Source organism: Rana temporaria, chromosome 3, assembly GCF_905171775.1.
Source record: "Rana temporaria chromosome 3, aRanTem1.1, whole genome shotgun sequence".
Classification (NCBI taxonomy): domain Eukaryota; kingdom Metazoa; phylum Chordata; class Amphibia; order Anura; family Ranidae; genus Rana; species Rana temporaria.
Genome location: NC_053491.1, coordinates 441,378,339 through 441,395,556, shown reverse-complemented (window position 1 = coordinate 441,395,556; position 17,218 = coordinate 441,378,339). Strand labels below are relative to the sequence as shown.

The 17,218-nt window shown below is 43.4% G+C and overlaps 1 protein-coding gene across 5 annotated transcripts in view; it reads right to left on the bottom strand.

Moving 5' to 3' along the window:
* DNM2 (dynamin 2) overlaps window positions 1-17,218 on the bottom strand; it is a 184,342-nt gene that overhangs the window by 85,161 nt on the left and 81,963 nt on the right. For all 5 annotated transcript variants that reach the window (XM_040346452.1, XM_040346448.1, XM_040346449.1 and 2 more), the window contains exons 4-6: window positions 15,195-15,398; window positions 3,195-3,293; window positions 819-979 (exon numbers count right to left, since the gene is read on the bottom strand). In XM_040346452.1, coding sequence (XP_040202386.1) covers window positions 819-979; window positions 3,195-3,293; window positions 15,195-15,398 — 464 coding nt within the window. The remainder of the gene's footprint in view (window positions 1-818; window positions 980-3,194; window positions 3,294-15,194; window positions 15,399-17,218) is intronic.

Below are 17,218 nucleotides of genomic sequence, written 5' to 3'. Positions count from 1 at the left end.
ATGTGGTACCTGTGCTTGTTAGAACTACCGGCTGCAGAAAAGTACGAGGACAATTTAAGATAGACAGAATGTCGCTCAAAAGTTCTGGAAATTGTGTTTGAAATTTTTTAGAACGTTTTACAAGATTTAATTGGCTTTGGGAATGAATGGACTTTTCTAAACAAAAACCACATACACTGTTAGAAAATGTGTTTTTTCCATTCTGCTCTTTTGAATTGTCTTGAAAATGAAAGTCGATTGGACATCACTAATGGTTTAGAAAAACAAATTCTTAAACATTATTTTTCATCATTTGAAATTCTACCCATCAGTAAGAGTGTTGCCCCTCTCTCACCGATACTAAACGCAGCTACTACCACTAACACAAGTCCAATAAAATGTCCACACACACACACAATGAACCAGCAGGATCAATAAAGTGTAATCTACCAACGACATTAATCAGTCAACAATCTATCATTGATTTGACTTTGTGGGTTTCTGTGTGGTCATCAATGATCTTTGCTCCGATTTACTAACTGTACCTCCACTGAACAAATGCAAGAACACAACAGAACTGTTTAAATGGTGGATTGACAGCAATCTATGAAGGAGCAATAGGGATGTGAGGCTGTCATGAAGATGGACAATCCTGACTTTACTGCCCAAAAATGAGCCTATTCATAGGCACTTGCCCACCCCCCCAAAAAAACACACAGAAGAGAGCCCCCCATCATTGTGCAGCTATACATGAGGTTTAATATGTACATCTCCTTGGTCCTTGTATTAGTAAGAACATATCACATTGTCAAATTTGCATATCAGAAAGCAGCAGATACCTGGTTGAGCATTTTCTGTAGATGTGGTGTTCCCATTCTGTCTGCTATATGTCGGTATCCAGGATGAGAGAGGAAGAACTTTCTTTCGGCAGCAAGAGCCGCTCGGATATCCTTTTTACCATCAATGTCCTTCTGGCTTCTGTTGACCACTCCAATGTAACCTAAGAGAGAAGGGTGTCGGTGTCATTCACAGCAGCATATGAAAGCAATGCAGAGAGACCTAGGAACCCCCAGGAAAAGCCATGTTAAGACCCCTTTTACACTGAGGCCTCCCATGCGTTAGCAGTAAAGTGCCGCTTATTTTAGCAGCACTTTACCCGCTGTTTAAGTGGCACTTTTCGGCCGCTAGTGGGGAGCTTTTAACCCCAAAGAAGGGGTTAAATACGCCCGTGTTGTGGCGCTTCTGAAGGGCTTTTCAGGCGCTTCAGAAGCAATGCCCATTTATTGCAATGGGCAGGGGCATTTTGGGAGTGTCCCGCAAGCGCACCCCAGTGTGAATGCACTCAGGGTTTCACATTCGGATGGCATGTGAGGCAGTTTTCAGCCGCGATTTCTAGCACTTAAATGCCTGAAAACTGCCTCAGTGTGAAAAGGGTCTTAAGCAGAACTCCATTCTACGATTTATTAAAGAGAGGTAATGACCACTGACAGTCCAGAGTTCAGATAATCTGGCATCTGTCATGAGCACCTTCCAAACCATTGGGAAGGAAGGATTTCCTAGATTCCAGCACCCATATTTTAACCCACCACTCCAGTGCAAGCCTTGGGATAATCCATACACTACTACCACCCTCTTGTCCCACACTGGTAGAATGTGGAGTTGTAAGGATATGGAGTGAAACTGGGCAAATGGAACTGCCTCAAAAGGAAAACACCATCATTAAATGAAAGGTCAGCTGGCTCCTAGATTGCAGAGTCTGAACGTGGCAAAGACTAGAGTGCATTATAGGGTAGGAAAACCTTGGAAATGGCCATGTGTAAGATAATGCCCAGATACCCCAAGCCATGAGATGGTTCCAGACCCAATTTTTGGAGATTTAAAAATGCACGCACCTAAACCAAAAATCTAACATTGGTGCAGAGAAAAATCTTTCCTAGGATACACAGAATGAACTTAGGAAGCCTCCAAGGAGGGTGTGAACCCCAGCATGGGACAAAATGTCCAGGTTGTCGTGTCGGCCTGTGCAAGCCACCCTGGAGGTCATCAGAGGAGCAGGAACCAGGAGGGCCCACAGGACCATCCCCCCCAATGATCAAACATACCACAAATGTGTAAAGTATAGGCCCCACAAGGGTTTCTCACAGACAGCAGCTGTTCAGTGGTGCAGCTTCTAGGGTGGTATGCAGTGAGGCTGCACACTTAACCAGGAAGCAGCATGTGCATACACAGCCAGGCGGTACAGCAGGCCATTTGGACGAACACCCGATAAAAAAATGGGCCACGCAGCCTAAACTAAAATAGATGCTGGATAAAAAAAAAAAAAGATGGGAGCCAATTCCAAAGTGCTCCAGCATTCTAGGTCTGCCACCTGACCACGGCTGTAAGAGTCTCAGCTGGAACTCAATCAGGGTACAAATGGGTACAATCAGGTAGACATAAAAGTAGACATAAAAGCACCCATTGCAGCAGTGGTCTGGAATGTACCCCACAATCCCCCAAATGCAGGGGCTGTAGAGTGCCAGGCAAGTTCAAGGATATATCACCCTTTGGAAATTCTAAATCCTTCCAGTAGTCATACCCCCTAAAGCAGTGATGGCGAACCTTGGCACCCCAGATGTTTTGGAACTACATTTCCCATGATGCTCAATTACACTTTAGAGTGCATGAGCATCATGGGAAATGTAGTTCCAAAACATCTGGAGTGCCAAGGTTCACCATCACTGCCCTAAGGGGTCTTCAGGGAAATGGCACCCTGTGACAGGTGGAACACGGGTCTGAACCAGTAAACAACCCAGTGACTAACCAAGGTCAGCACCATTTCTACCTGGGCAGAGCCTGGGTACCAAGTAATAGTGGATCCAGAAGCTGCAAATATGAGGCCAAGGTGTTCTCTGAGAAAAGCAAATAATTTCCTAAGGACACTAAAAATGCCCACAAGAGTGGGAGTATGTATACTGGACTGCCCTTCTAGCTTTTGTATTTCCAGTGTCCAATCTTCTGAAGGAAGGAATATAAACCCAATGTACACAAATACTCATGTATCCCGCAATGTACTAACAGGAAAATAAAACGTTCTGCAGGTAAAAAGACAATCTACATCTATGAATTATATCTGTGTGTTTAGCTTCCAAGATAGAGCTAAAATTTAACAGTTCTCGTTAGAGTTCAAAGCTCAGTCACCCCATGTCACATTCACTTGCAGACGACCTCCTTACCTCTCCGTAAAGGTAGCAGCTTGTTCTCTAGAATATCTCTGGCATCTGTTCCCTCATCCATAAGATCCAGTTTGGTTATAACGCCAATTGTCCTTAAGCCTTGAAGAAATAAAAATAAAAAAGGAATGTAAGGAAATAGCTTAAAGCACATAAATGCGCCATATTAAAAAGGGACTATACAGGTGAACTGATAAGCGTCATCTGTAAATACTCAACACTATAAAAAAAAAAAAAAAAGGTAAAAATAAACTTGATATAGAAAACAATTTGCTGTACTACAGAACATCTTTCGATCCGGTAAATCACAGACTTGGCCCTGGCCCCTACCAGCCTCAGGAGCCTCCATATTGGCGAGGCCACCTGTTACATAAAAATACACAAATACACACACCCCATTGTGTTTACTGGCTTTCTTACCCTCTCACCCTCTCTGGTGTTTTCTAAGGGCTCTGACAGTTCTGGGGTTTCAGGACTGCGCTGAATCATTCTCTGGCCATCTCCGATACTCTAAGGCAGGGGTGTCAAACTCAATTTCATTGTGGGACGCATTAGCATTATGATTGCCCTCAAAAGGATTGCATCTATAACAGATGTCCAGCGCATCCCCCTCCCCTTTACATTAGATGTCAAGCTACCCCACCATCAAAAGTTGAGTGCCCAACTCTCCCTTACATCACAGTGCACCCCCCTTTCCTTACGCTGCTGCTGGGAAGAAGCCAGATGCATTGCTTAAAAAGGCAGAAAGTAAGGGTCTTGAGGAGGACCAGAGGAGGGCTGGAGCTTTCCAGCAGTTGCAGACGAGGTGCGAGGGTCACATTAAATGGCCCAGAGGACCAGATTCGGCCCACGGGCCTTGTGTTTGACACTTGTGCTCTAGGGGGTAACACCTCCCCCAATGTGTAACTGCCCCTACAAGAGAAAGTCTCAATCCAGGAGCAACAGCAGTAGCCTGTATACTCCAGCTGTAAACTCAATAATAAAATGGAAACATTTCTGCGGTAGAAGGAAAGATCATTTTCAATCTACTCCTCTATAGAACCACAGTAGCAGTAAGCAGTAATCAGCAGTAAAGGGTTCACAATTCATTTAGATTTGTGCAGACAATGCAACTTATAAAGACACATACATGCGCTCTAAATAGAACAAGATTTCATAAGACTTCCTGAGCCAATACTTCCTTTATCTGTATTATCTGGGTACCACTTGTGTACAGTCCTTTAACCCTTTTGAGACCAGAAACCATTGAAGCAAACATACCAAGCTCATTTTGATCACCATGCATCCTCTACCTTAATATACTTTTGGGTTTGATTTTTGCACTGTGCATCAAAACTTTTCCCAAAATATACAGTTTTCCCCATCTCTTCTTGCATATCAGTGCTGCTCATCTTTCCCAGCCTCATTCAGCATCTTAACATCTACATGCATCTTAATCAAGATGACGACATCTGCACCCGAGAGACGATTCAAGAATCGGCTTGGGCGAGACCACCAATGGATGCCTGGACAGGCAAGTGCCCTAAAAGTAATAGTCAGCAGCTATAGTATTTGTAGCTGCTGACTTAATTTTTTGGGTGGGGGGGGGGTGAACTCCTTTTAAGTTGCAGACTAGAATTTTAAGGGGGAGGATTTAATAAAACTGGTGCAGCTGTGCATAGTAACCAATCAGCTTCCAGGTTTTACTGTCAAAGCTTAAGGCGGCCATACACGGTTCGAATTTCGAAAGATTTTTCGTTAGAAAATCGTATAAAAGTATTTTCGTACAAATCTCACACCGTTAGTGGGCTGCAGCAACAGACGATTTTTGTGCGGCAATCAAATTTGAGGAATCTGACATTTATTGAAAAACAAACGATTTTCTTATCAATGATGGGAGAATCGTGCGAGAAATGGAATAGAAAAATAAAATGCGCATATGCAAGAAACGAATATTCCCGGAGAGAAACGAATATTCCCGGAGAGAAACGAATATTCCCGGAGAGAAACGAATATTCCCGGAGAGAAACGAATATTTCCGGCAACATGAAGGTTTGGTCGGCCGAATTTCGAAAATCAATGGTGGCATCGGATCACAAAAAAAAACCTAATAAAAAAAAAAAAAAAAAAAACACGTTGATTTTGAAAATAAAATTTGTTCGAAATTCGTGTATGGCCTGCTTTGATCGAAGAAGCTGAAATTAGAAGTCGATTGGTAATTACGCACAGCTGCACCAGTTTTTGTACATCTCCCTCAATGTGTCCAAAGTCACAACCTTGAAAATAAAGCAAAATGAGGCATTCAAGAGCCAGTCTGTCCAATTCTGGAGACCATTTTTTTTTTTTTTTTTTAAGAGTCACCTCCATCGACAACTAGAAAACCACCCTAATACTGTAATTTTTAGGAAGGATTGGCTACCTGGCAGATAAACAATTTGAAGGCTTGAAGGAAGAGCCTTGGGATGGCATTAGACTGTTGAAAGATGGGAGGAAAATTTAGGGATTTCAAATTATTATTCAGGTTTTATATAGCGCCAACAGCTTGCACAGCGCTTAAAGGAACACTAAGCCTAGGTTCAACACTGCTGCGAATTCAAAATCGCGGTAAAATGCGCGATTTTACCGCGATTTTGCGGCTGCGATTTCGGCCGCAATTTAATGTAAATCGCGGCCCGAAATCGCAAAAAGTAGTACTACTTTTTGAAATCGCAGATGCGGCGTCGCACTGATTAGGACAGTGCCATTGCCGACAATTGCCGCCGATTTGAGATGCGATTTGACATGTCAAATCGCATCTCAAATCGTTCCAAATCGTACCCAGTGTGAACCAGGGATAAAGGTTAATTTTTTATTAGATCAATTGATTGGTGTAAGCTAGAGCATTTAAACATCACTTACCTCTTTTTTCCTTTTGACCTCCAAAATACAGTAATCCAGGTTTGAAAATGCCATTTCCTGTCTCTCCTCTTCTTGCTTTCCACCAGCATCTGAGCCGTTTTGCATGGTGGAAAGCAGAATGTGCTCACCCCATCCCTATGACTACAGCCCTGCGCAGACAGAGTTTCATTGCAATTGGGTACAAGAGAATCAGGGAGCCCTGTTCGTTCGAGCTTACAATCTAAGAGGGAGGGTCAATTGATTCAAAAATGTAATAATTGTGGGGGATGAGCTGATGGAGAAAGTAAAACAGTATTAGTTAGAAGTAGTTAGTATTAGAAGTAGGAAAGGCTTCTTTAACCACTTAAGCCCCGGACCAATATGCTGCTAAATGCCCAAAGGCGTTTTTTACAATTTGGCACTGCGTCGCTTTAACAGACAATTGCGCGGTCGTGCAACGTGGCTCCCAAACAAAATTGGCATCCTTTTTTCCCCACAAATAGAGCTTTCTTTTGATGGTATTTGATCACCTCTGCGGTTTTTATTTTTTGCGCTATAAACAAAAATAAAGCGACAATTTAAAAAAAAATGCAATATTTTTTACTTTTTGCTATAATAAATATCCCCCAAAAACATATATAAAACATTTTTTTCCCTCAGTTTAGGCCGATACGTATTCTTCTACCTATTTTTGGTAAAAAAAAAAAAAAAAAAAAAAAAAAAAAAAAATTCGCAATAAGCGTTTATCGGTTGGTTTGCGCAAAATTTATAACGTTTACAAAATAGGGGATAGTTTTATTGCATTTTTATTAATTTTTTTTTTTTTACTACTATTGCCTGTACGTGCCATCCTGTGGACGTACATATACATGCGGCGGTCGGGAAGTGGTTAAAGAGAAGGGTTTTCAGCGATTGTTTTAAGATGAACAGATTAGGGGACAGTCTGACAGATTTGGGTAGGGAGTCCCAAAGGATGGGAGAAGCTCTGGAGAAGTCCTGAAGGTGAACATGACAAGGGATCTTGCGAGGACCAAAGAGTGGCCTGGTTGGTATTTTGAGACTAGGTTAGTGATGTAGCTGGGGGGCAGAGTTGTGGATAGCTTTGTAAATTATTGTTAGTACTTTAAATTTCATTTGTTGGGTGAGTGGAGGCCAGTGGAGAGATTGGCAGAGAGGGGTGGAGGACACTGAACAGTTGGTAAGGTGGATGAGTCTTGCAGCAGCCAAAATGTAAGCAACCATGCTTTACATACTCCATACATATGATGGGTTTATTTTCACTGCAATATGAAAGGACTTGTGTTGTGTCTATTTAAAGACTACATGTGAGAGCAGGCCTGAAGAACATTATAACGCCCGCATCTCTTATAATGCATACACGAGGGTTCAGCAGAGTTTGTCGTCATTCCAAAGATGTGACTCAGAACAAAAGGAATGTTACCTCTATAAGCCAAAGCAAATCCAGATAATGAGGCCTGCTAACTCTTACCACCCCGACCCAGCTGTCACTCCCACCTGTACTCACTTCACCCCCAATGCACCAAAGCAAAAGCCAGGTTCCTTTTTTTGATTTTTCACCAAAGATCCCACAGGGGGTTACAAACCTCCCTTTACCCCATGGGTCTTCAAACTATGGCCCTCCAGGTGTTCAGGAACTACAATTCCCATCATGCCAAGTCATGTCTGGGAATGTCAGAGTTTTGCAATGCCTCATGGGATTTGTAGTTCCGCAACAGCTGGAGGACCGTAGTTTGAGGATCCCTGCCTTACCCTATCCAAAAATAAATTAGTTCTACTTTAAAGCAACACCATGTGTTTTCTTTTAGCCTCTGTAGGAAACATAACCACAGACCTCCCATGTGGACAAAGCCAAATTCCAGGGATGGTGGAATGTTACTCTCTCATCACTCACAGTAGTCTGGAGAAGTACTAATCTAATGTGAGGTCCAGACCCGGAGAATAGAGGCTTCACCTGTTGTATGCCCCCAATCTAAAGAGAGATGGACATCTATAACCACACTGGTCACAGGCAGAGATTTGGAGGGCCACTGGGATTGACAAAGGAGAGAATCCTCACCAGTCCAAGGCACACAAAGCAATGGAATATGAACTTTTGTCCACTATGGAGCTACAGGGTTCTAGTCAGCCTTTAAAAAAAAAAAGGGACCCACACCATATTTTTTTCCATTTTTGTATATCACTGGTGTAAATGCTAAAATGCCAATGTGAAAGTATTCCTAAGGGACCAGTGAGAATAGCGTCTTGTGTCCCGGGAGCTCCCCACTGTGCTTTAGGGGATGTGGCCTGGAAGGTTCAGTGTTCCATACATGGTGGACCTGTCCAAAAGTGAAGCCGCTTTGGAACCGCACGTATTACTTCATTTATTCTCTTACCCAGGTGGACTTCATCAAGTCTCCGCAACAGGCTCTATTGGGTGACCCAGTGGAGGGCACACGGACACCAGAAGACCAATACCATTTCATATTTTTAGTAGCCAGATTCTCTATTGCCAGCTCTTGGAAAACTCCCACGATTACATTTAATCTACTGAAAGCCAAGCCATTATGGATAATGATAAACAAATTCCCTTTGGCAAGCCTATATAATAAACTGGCCTTTGGAAAAATCTGGGATCCCTGGCTTAAATATCTTTCGGATTCCTCTTGAGATGAATCGGATTGCCTTTGCCTAAGCCAAATGGGGGGATCCTTATGTTCTTTTCTTTGTTTCTTTTTTTACGTCTATGGCTTTCATGTGCCTCTTAAAGCAGAGTTCCACCCAAAAAATTTACTTCCGCTTTAAGTGCAGATGACCCCCTGACAGGACATATTTGGCATATCATTTTTTCGTGGAAGGAGTGGGTACCTTGTTTTTACAGGCACCCAAGTCCCACTTCCTCCCATGGCTCTGCAGTGCCGGAACGGAAGATATCCTTTACCCCTCCCTCCAATCTTCTGGGACACGTCACAGGTCGCAGAAGATTGCCCAGCCATTCACAGCCGGGTGCCCACAGTTAGAATGCCGGCACGGAAGAGAGGAGGGGGAGGAAGCAAGGCTTCCTGGGGGGAGGAAGCGAGGCTTCCTGCACCCACATCACTGGACCGTGGGACAGGCGAGTGTCTGATTATTAAAAGTCAGCAGCTACACTTTTTGTAGCTGCTGATTTTTAAATGGGTGGAACTCCACTTTAAGCCAATAACTGCTGCAAAGGAAATGAATGTGATGGACATAGGCTTGCTAATCATGGTTGGAGTCAACTCACTTAATGTGGTTCAGCTGGATGTATACTTTGCATTGCCCCTTCTCACTAAAAATATACAGTATGGCATGTCTTCTGTTATAATATCGATTCAATTTAATGCTCTCTCTATATCATCTTGTGAGAGGTAGTGCAGTTTTGGGACTTTTTACAACCCCACGGTTTAATAATTATGTTTATTGCATTGTGAATTGGAATATACAGTTTTGTTTTCAACTTTATATTCCTGTATACATCTGGAGCACACGTTGGCTTTTGCATCTCTTCTAAAATACTAAATTGGAACAGAAAATGCAAAATGTGCCCAGACTATGGACATTAAAGTATAGAAAACAGTAAAAGCATTAAAACAAGCCATCATTTGGCTTCAGAGCATGGCTTCCTAATTGCCCAAGCGTGTCCTCAATTCTCATGGCATTTCTTTTGCCCTTGGTTCCCTACATAAATCTTATTTATGAGACACGGTTTATGATTACTGCATGTTCTACCACTTTCAAAGTTGTATACAGTATGTTTCAGGCCTCATACACACGACCGGATCTATCCGCTGGGATTGATCCGCGGATCAGTTCCAGCGGATAAATCCGGTCATCTGTACGGCCTAGCGGATATTTATCCGCGGAGATTCGTCCGGCCGATCGATTTCAAGCGGATAGAAATTTCTTAGCATGCTAAGAAATCTATCCGTTTGAATCGTGTCCAGCGGATTGATCCGGTCATCTGTACAGACTCACCGGATCAATCCGTCCGCTCCCCTCCCTCGCATGCGTCGTAATGATTCGACGCATGCGTGGAAGTACTTACCTTCCAGCGTCGCGCACGTCGCCGCGGCGACACGTCACCGCGGATGTATTCCGCGCGGATTTTGATCCGATGGTGTGTACAAGCCATCGGATCGTTTCCAGCGGAGATCCCCTCGTCTGTACGAGGCCCAAGTCTTGCACTGCATTTTACTAGTTTGTTGCTCTATGGTATTTTGTACCTTTAACATTTTGTGAATAAAAAGTTATTTGACTCTAAACAAGCCATCATTGAACTCTAGCTGCTTCAGCTGGAATTGCTTAGAAACACCGGCTGGGTGTACAAGTCTTGGCAGGTTTTGGTAAAATGCAAAAAAAACTGATCTGTTGTAAACTGTGGAGATGAATTTCCACCCAATGCCTATGGCTTTAGAGATGCATTAAAGACTTGTGGCTGTGCCAAGGTTCTGGACCTGGAGAGTGCTCCATGGCTGACCAACATGGCACAATACAGAGCTCAGTAACCGAATGTCACATTCCAAGCTGGCCCCCACATGCCCAGCTGAGCAGGGTACAGGTATGGGATTCCAAAGTGAAGCCTAGGAAAGGATAATCCAGACAGTTGTCAAGAGAGATGAGCTAAACAGCTGAAGCAGCAGTGATATCAATTGAAGAAAAAGTAGCTAGCAAAAGATTGTATACACTTATACGCAGAGTAGAGTAGATACCCCCTAGGAGACTTGAAAAAAACAAAACAAAAAAAAAAAGCTGAGAGTAGGGACTGTTATATTGGGCTGGCATGCAATTTTATTTGGTGTGTTGCTGGTCCAATCTGAATTTGCTCTTCAATGATTGAATTAAATAATGAGGTCAGCAGCCAGAATACCAATATGGAATCAGCCATTGCGGAATTTATTTCTTCAGGCAGCAAACCCCAAGGCTCATGATTTGTCATTTCATCTCTACCATCTGACTTGGAACAAGAACACCATCATTGTTGGGATACCTGGTATGCTAATACTTTACTCTTGGGTAGTGATTCACAAAGTAGTAATGGATAAGGTTGAATAGCTGCTCTCATATCTCTAGCATGACAGATTGTCTGTAAACAAGAACTTCAGGCAAATATATTAATGTATTCTTATATAAATGGATCCCTAGATCTACTAATGTATTCCTCAAGAACTCATTCAGTGATTTTTCAGCTTCTTTAATTAGATGACATTTATAATGAAATGCCACCTACCAGCTAAACATTAAACTTCAGGTTAAAACGGAAACAATTATTCTGTAAGCTGATAATTGGAAGATACTTAGGGTTTCCATTCACACTTGTCTCTTATTCCTGCAGCAATATACGTTCATTAAAGTGCTTAAAATACATTACAAGTCGAAATCCTATTCATTCTTTTGAGGCCAAGTTACATTTATGATCTGAAGCTCATGGGAAAAAACAACATTATCATACATATACAAGTGTTCAGCAGACCCAAAGAAGTGAATCTAAAATGTATGCATCATGCATGTCTTATAAATTGCAAAGCATTCAGAAAGAAGTGGGTGGAAGAAAAAAAAAACCTGGGAGGATCAACAGGTAATAAAATTATGTTACAGGGGAGACTCCAAAAAAAGATGCTGCTGAATTTCCAGCAACAGAAAGCACCGCATACTGTATATCATTGTTTTGCCAGCGGTTAGTCTTTAACCACTTGCCTACTGGGCACTTTCACCCCCTTGCTTCTCAGGCCAATTTTCAGCTTTCAGTGTTGTTGCACTTTGAATGACAATTGTGCAGTCATACAACACCAAACTAAATTGTTATAATTTTTCTGAGACAGATAGAGCTTTTTGGTGGTAATCACCACTGTTTTTTTTTTTATTTTGGCCAAACAAAAAAATAAAATAAAAATTATTAATTTGTTAAAAAATTCTGTAAAAAAATAAATTTGTCTCCTTCACCGATATGCTGAATTGATGGGCACTGATGGGGTTGGACTGACAGGCAGTACTGATAAATCAGGGCAGCGATAATCAGATTAACCCGATCATCAGTGCAGATGTCCCCAGCGTGGATTTGCCGGTTTTTGGCTCTCCTCTCGCGCTTAACCCCCTTTCACACTGGGGTCGTTGTGCGCTAGCTCATTTTAGCTGTGCTTTACCGCTGTTTAAGCGGCAATTTTCAGCTGCTAGCGGGGCACAGGTGGTGTTAAAAACGCCTGTGTTGTGGCGCTTCCGAAGCGCTGCCCATTCATTGCAATGGGCAGGGGTGTTTAGGGAGGTCTGTATACAGCCCTCTCAAACTGCCCAAAGATGCTGCTTGCAGGGCTTTTTTTAAAGTTTTTCAGGCGCTATTTCTAGCACTAAATTGCCTGAAAACTGCCTCAGTGTGAAAGGGGTCCTACAGCACGAGGGGAGAATTGCCGATAACCGGCAAAGCCTGTTTACATTGTGATCTGCTGTGATTGGACACAGCTGATCACATGGTAAAAAGCCGATGCGATAGGCTCTTTACCTCGATCTGTGGTCAGCTGCATCTAAAAGGATACAGCAATCACAGATCACTGTCGACGTGCGCAGGCACCCGCTGGAAAAGAGCAGCCACGCTGTAGCCGTCATTCAGCTATAGCGCGGTTGTAAAGGAGTTTAAGTGGAATTCCACCCAAAAATTGAACTTCCGCTTTTTGGAATCCCCCCCCCCCCCTCCGGTGTCACATTTTGCCCCTTTCAGGGGGAGGATGGAGCAGATACCTGTGTAATACAGGCAATTGCTCCCACTTCCGGGCATAGATCACCGCTGTGACCTACACCACTTCCAGCACCTACTCTGTCCTCCCCCACTGTCTTCTGGGAGACACACAGGTCCCACAAGACAGCAGGGACCAGTGAGGACGTGCAGTAGGGAACCAGTAAGTGAAGGCCCAAGGCGGCGGTAGCCGCCGTCAAGAGCCGGCGGACATATCGGCTTTGGCCGCCGACATCACGGGCACCCTGGACAGGCAAGTGTCCATATATAAAAAGTCAGCAGCTGCAGTATTTGTAGTTGCTGGCTTTAAAAAAAAAAAATCCGGCGGACCTCCGCTTTAAGTAGAAGAGGTCAGCAATGAATGCACAGTTACTCTGGTTAATAAGGTTGTAGGTGGAATTCACCATTATGTTCACAACTCCTCCATCAGTCCTCTAAATTCCTCAGGCCTCTAGGTTAAAACTTTTTCAAGCATGACATTCCATGTATAAGCCAACAGACTGAGGGCTGTGACCATAGACCATATCGCTCTAACTGACCCACCTGCTTGTGAGCAAACTAGTGTGCAGCAGGTCAACGACTTTGGAATACACATTCTAGTTTTAAAAAGTGAAGACAATAGTCAATTTGGGCACTTACAGCTTTACCTTTTCAATATACCATTTGCAAATGAATACAGCTGATGCTTTCACTAACATTTCAAAAAATAAGAGATTCGATTGGTAACTGATTAAACCAAGCTCTGGATAATCCGTTACAAGCTTACTATCCCAAATCTAGCACCATCAACCATTATCTTTTGCGGTCAAAGATTCCTCAAAGTCGAATAGTAAGTAGTCAAACCATTTTACGTCCTCTTTTCTTTCTGTACCTCGTTTCTAAAAAAGGGAAAAACACTCCTTCGAGGAAAAACGGGTAATTCAGCTCACTGGAATGAACACTGGGCAAAGGAGTAAAGACAAATTTCCCTCATCGCGACAGATTGTAGTATAAACCTCACACAGGATCCAATTTGTTTTTTCACTTTCTAAAAACAACGTTTTTGAAGGGGATCCAAGCTAAATAACCACTGCTCTACACTGGTTGGAGCAAAGAAGTTATTTGAAGGTGTCTCAGGGTGCACTTATGCTGGCAATTTGAACTGGTCTCTGGTACAGTTCAAGCCCTTGGGTCAGTTGGTCAGTGTAGTGCGAGTGCGCCAAACTGTGCCCGGGATCAGTTAAGCACACCACGCCCAGGACCGCTTGGTATAGAGGGTCCCAGGTGCAGTTCTTGGTAGAGGGGGTCCCAGGTGAGTACAAACCATGCCGAAGCATGGAACTCTACAAATGACAATGAACTAAAGAACGGATCACTGGCCCGGTTAGCAGGAGTGTGCCTGGAAACACTGGCAATTCTGGGAACATTTCCTTAAAGTGTTACTAAACCTAAAAACTTTTTTTTTTACCTTAAAAAGGGGTTGTAAACCTTCAATTTTTTTCAACTTAATGCATTCTAAGCATCGAGGTGAAAAACTTAGTGCAGCATCCCCCTAGAGCCCCCCTTTTACTTACCAGAACCGGATCCTTCCAGCGACAGAGGAGCACAGCAGCTGCAACCACTGTCTTCATTGGATAGACTGACAGCAACATGAGCCATTGGCTCCCACTGCGGTCAATTAAATCCAGTGACACGGCTGACTGCGTCAATGGATGAGGCAGCAGGACTTGGGAGCACGCCCATACGAGTGCCCCAATAGAACGCGGCTCTCCGTGGGGGCAGTTAAGAATAGGAGCCAGGGCCGCTTTGTGCAAAACCCTTACACAGAGGAGGCAAGTATGACATGTTTTTTTTTTTTAAATAAACCTTTACAGCCCCTTTAATGCCAATGCATTGTTTGCATTAAGGTAAAAAAAAAAACTTTTCAACTTCCTTGTGCCCCTCCAGTCCCCATGTGAAGAGTAAGATGGAAGAGATGAGTGCTGTGCACAGCTGTATCTATTCTCCCCTTGCTTCCTCTTCAAACAGCATTAGAGATGCAGCAGGAGCCATTGGCTTTTGCTGCTGTCATTCAAATGCAGTGAAGAGGAAGTAGGGGGAGGGCCCAAGTCCCACTGTGTAGTAAGTCTATGGAGCGTGCAGACTATGTTTCTCCCTATAGAAAAATGGATGGCTATCCTAAAAAGAAGGAGGAGGAGCCAAGATCGCCTCATTCTTTAGGAAGAACCCCCCCGAATGACACATCTAATAGACCAGATAACATAGCTGTGAATCTTGTGTAGCCAAGGACATCAATGTATTACATTTCATGGCTTTAACAAACGCTTCCCCAAATGTCAGACAAGCCAGTTATAAACTCCTTTTATAAATACAGCATATAAGAAAATAAAACCGAGTCCAACTTCACACAGTCATGTTAACCTTACCTTGGGGATCCACCTCCTTTGATAATTTCAAGGCATCAGAGTTGGCCAGGTCAGTGTTGGCTGGAGTGACAGCCAGGATTAGACAGCTATCTCTGGAGATGAACTGGAGGATCATGTCCTTGATTTGGTACTCAATATCCTGCGGCTGGTCACCAACAGGAACCTTTGTGATACCCGGGAGATCAATTAAGGTCAAGTTCAAGACTGGAAGAAAAAAAAAAAGTAAATTAGAAATAAATAACTAACTCAGAACACAACACTGTCTAATTAAAATAAAGATGCATTTACTGACAGAAAACTGTTCTATACTAATAATCAGGGCTCGACAAAATCCGAGCGCCCGGTCACAAATGCGACAAGAAATTGTGACCTGGTGCCCGTGCCCGCCAGTAATTGAGGCCGCGGCTTTGCAGATTTCACAGAAGGAAGGATCAAAATTTGGCTGGTCCCTGCTGAATCGGCCATATTTCAATCCAGGTATGGCCGGTGTAAAATTCTCCTGTTTGCATCCTCTGACGTTTCTTTCCCCCTTTCTGATCCAGTACAAGAATGAGACCTTATATAAAATTATCTCCACTTCAGTCGTTTCAGATATCCTATTAGTAATAATAGAGAGACATAACAGCGCTGTGTTGCGATATAAAATTGATGTCGTTTTTACAGCCTCACTACCAGAGGACTCTGCATGAGTTTAATTGCTAAATGCGATACAACCATCTTAATTAACTCTTTGCATAATCTTCTAATATGCTGTTCATGGTAGAACTTTCCTCACTTGTTTTGTATATAATGTTAAAAAAAAAAAAAAAAATGGTGATCTTGCCACAAAGATCTCAGGTTCAAGCACTTCATGATAAAGGGCGACAACACTCTGTCCCTTACTCACATTTGTACTGCTGTGTTGTCACCTGTCAAACCTGACATCCAATGGAAACTACAAGAGGCAATTTCAACACACATTTTATATTGTGGTCCATTTGTCACCATGAGAAATGTCATGTAGAGCAGGGTTCCCCAACCCGCGCTCCATGGCCTGTTGATGACCGCACATGCCTATGTGTCCTCTCCCGGCTTTCCCGCCCTGCTGATGAAGTCATTCTATAAGTAGAGGGTGGGAGCAGCTAGAGATCTGCACAGAGAGTGGGAGTCTTTCATATTAACATGTAATCACCCGCTTGATAACATAAGTTTAACAGCTCCCACCCCCTCTGTCCACATCTGCAGCTCCTATATTTAAATCTTGCCTCTGCCCTGCCAAATGGTAGGACTGTGCAGGGCAGGCAAAGAGTGAAAGGGGGCACTGTGACATTAGAGAGAAAAGGGGAGGACATTACTGCAAGGGGCACAGTGATCAGTGATATGGGGGGGCTGCGATTGCTAGAGGCACTGTAATAAAAAGGGAGTGCAATGGGACACTAATCATTACAGTGCCCCTTTACAGTGCAGTCCTTTACATCACAGCCCTGCTTTACATTACAGTGAAGTCCCCTTCCCATCAGGGATGAGAAACTGACAGATTGCGCCATCTATAGAGCGCTCTGTGTTTTTTGCAATCACAGCCCAGAGCGCTGTGTTAGTACACAGCCGATCAGCAGGTCCTGGCCATGAATCGTTGAGACTTGCCGACAGACTCTCCCGCCGGGGGCGTGCATGTGTGCGTTCTAAACCTGAAAGTAGGCAGCAACGTATGTGTGCGTCACTTCACCTACGACGGCCAGAGAATCAACTCCCTGAATATCCCATCCCCAAGCAAAGCTTTCATGGTAAATGTGTGTTGCGTTTCATGCAATTTGTTACAGGATATCAAAAGTTATGTAAAAGGACATTGCAGGACACTAACTATTGTGTTGTAAACTACATTTAAATGGTATCTAAAACTAAAACAGAAAAGAGAACTGCCACTTCCCATCATCATTACAAACAAATGGAGCAAGTTCAGTGCCATCATATGGTCTGGTATGTGTGCAAGAGCCGAGAATGCAGCAGTGTGAGCGACATCATATGCTTGACACCCAGCACTGACC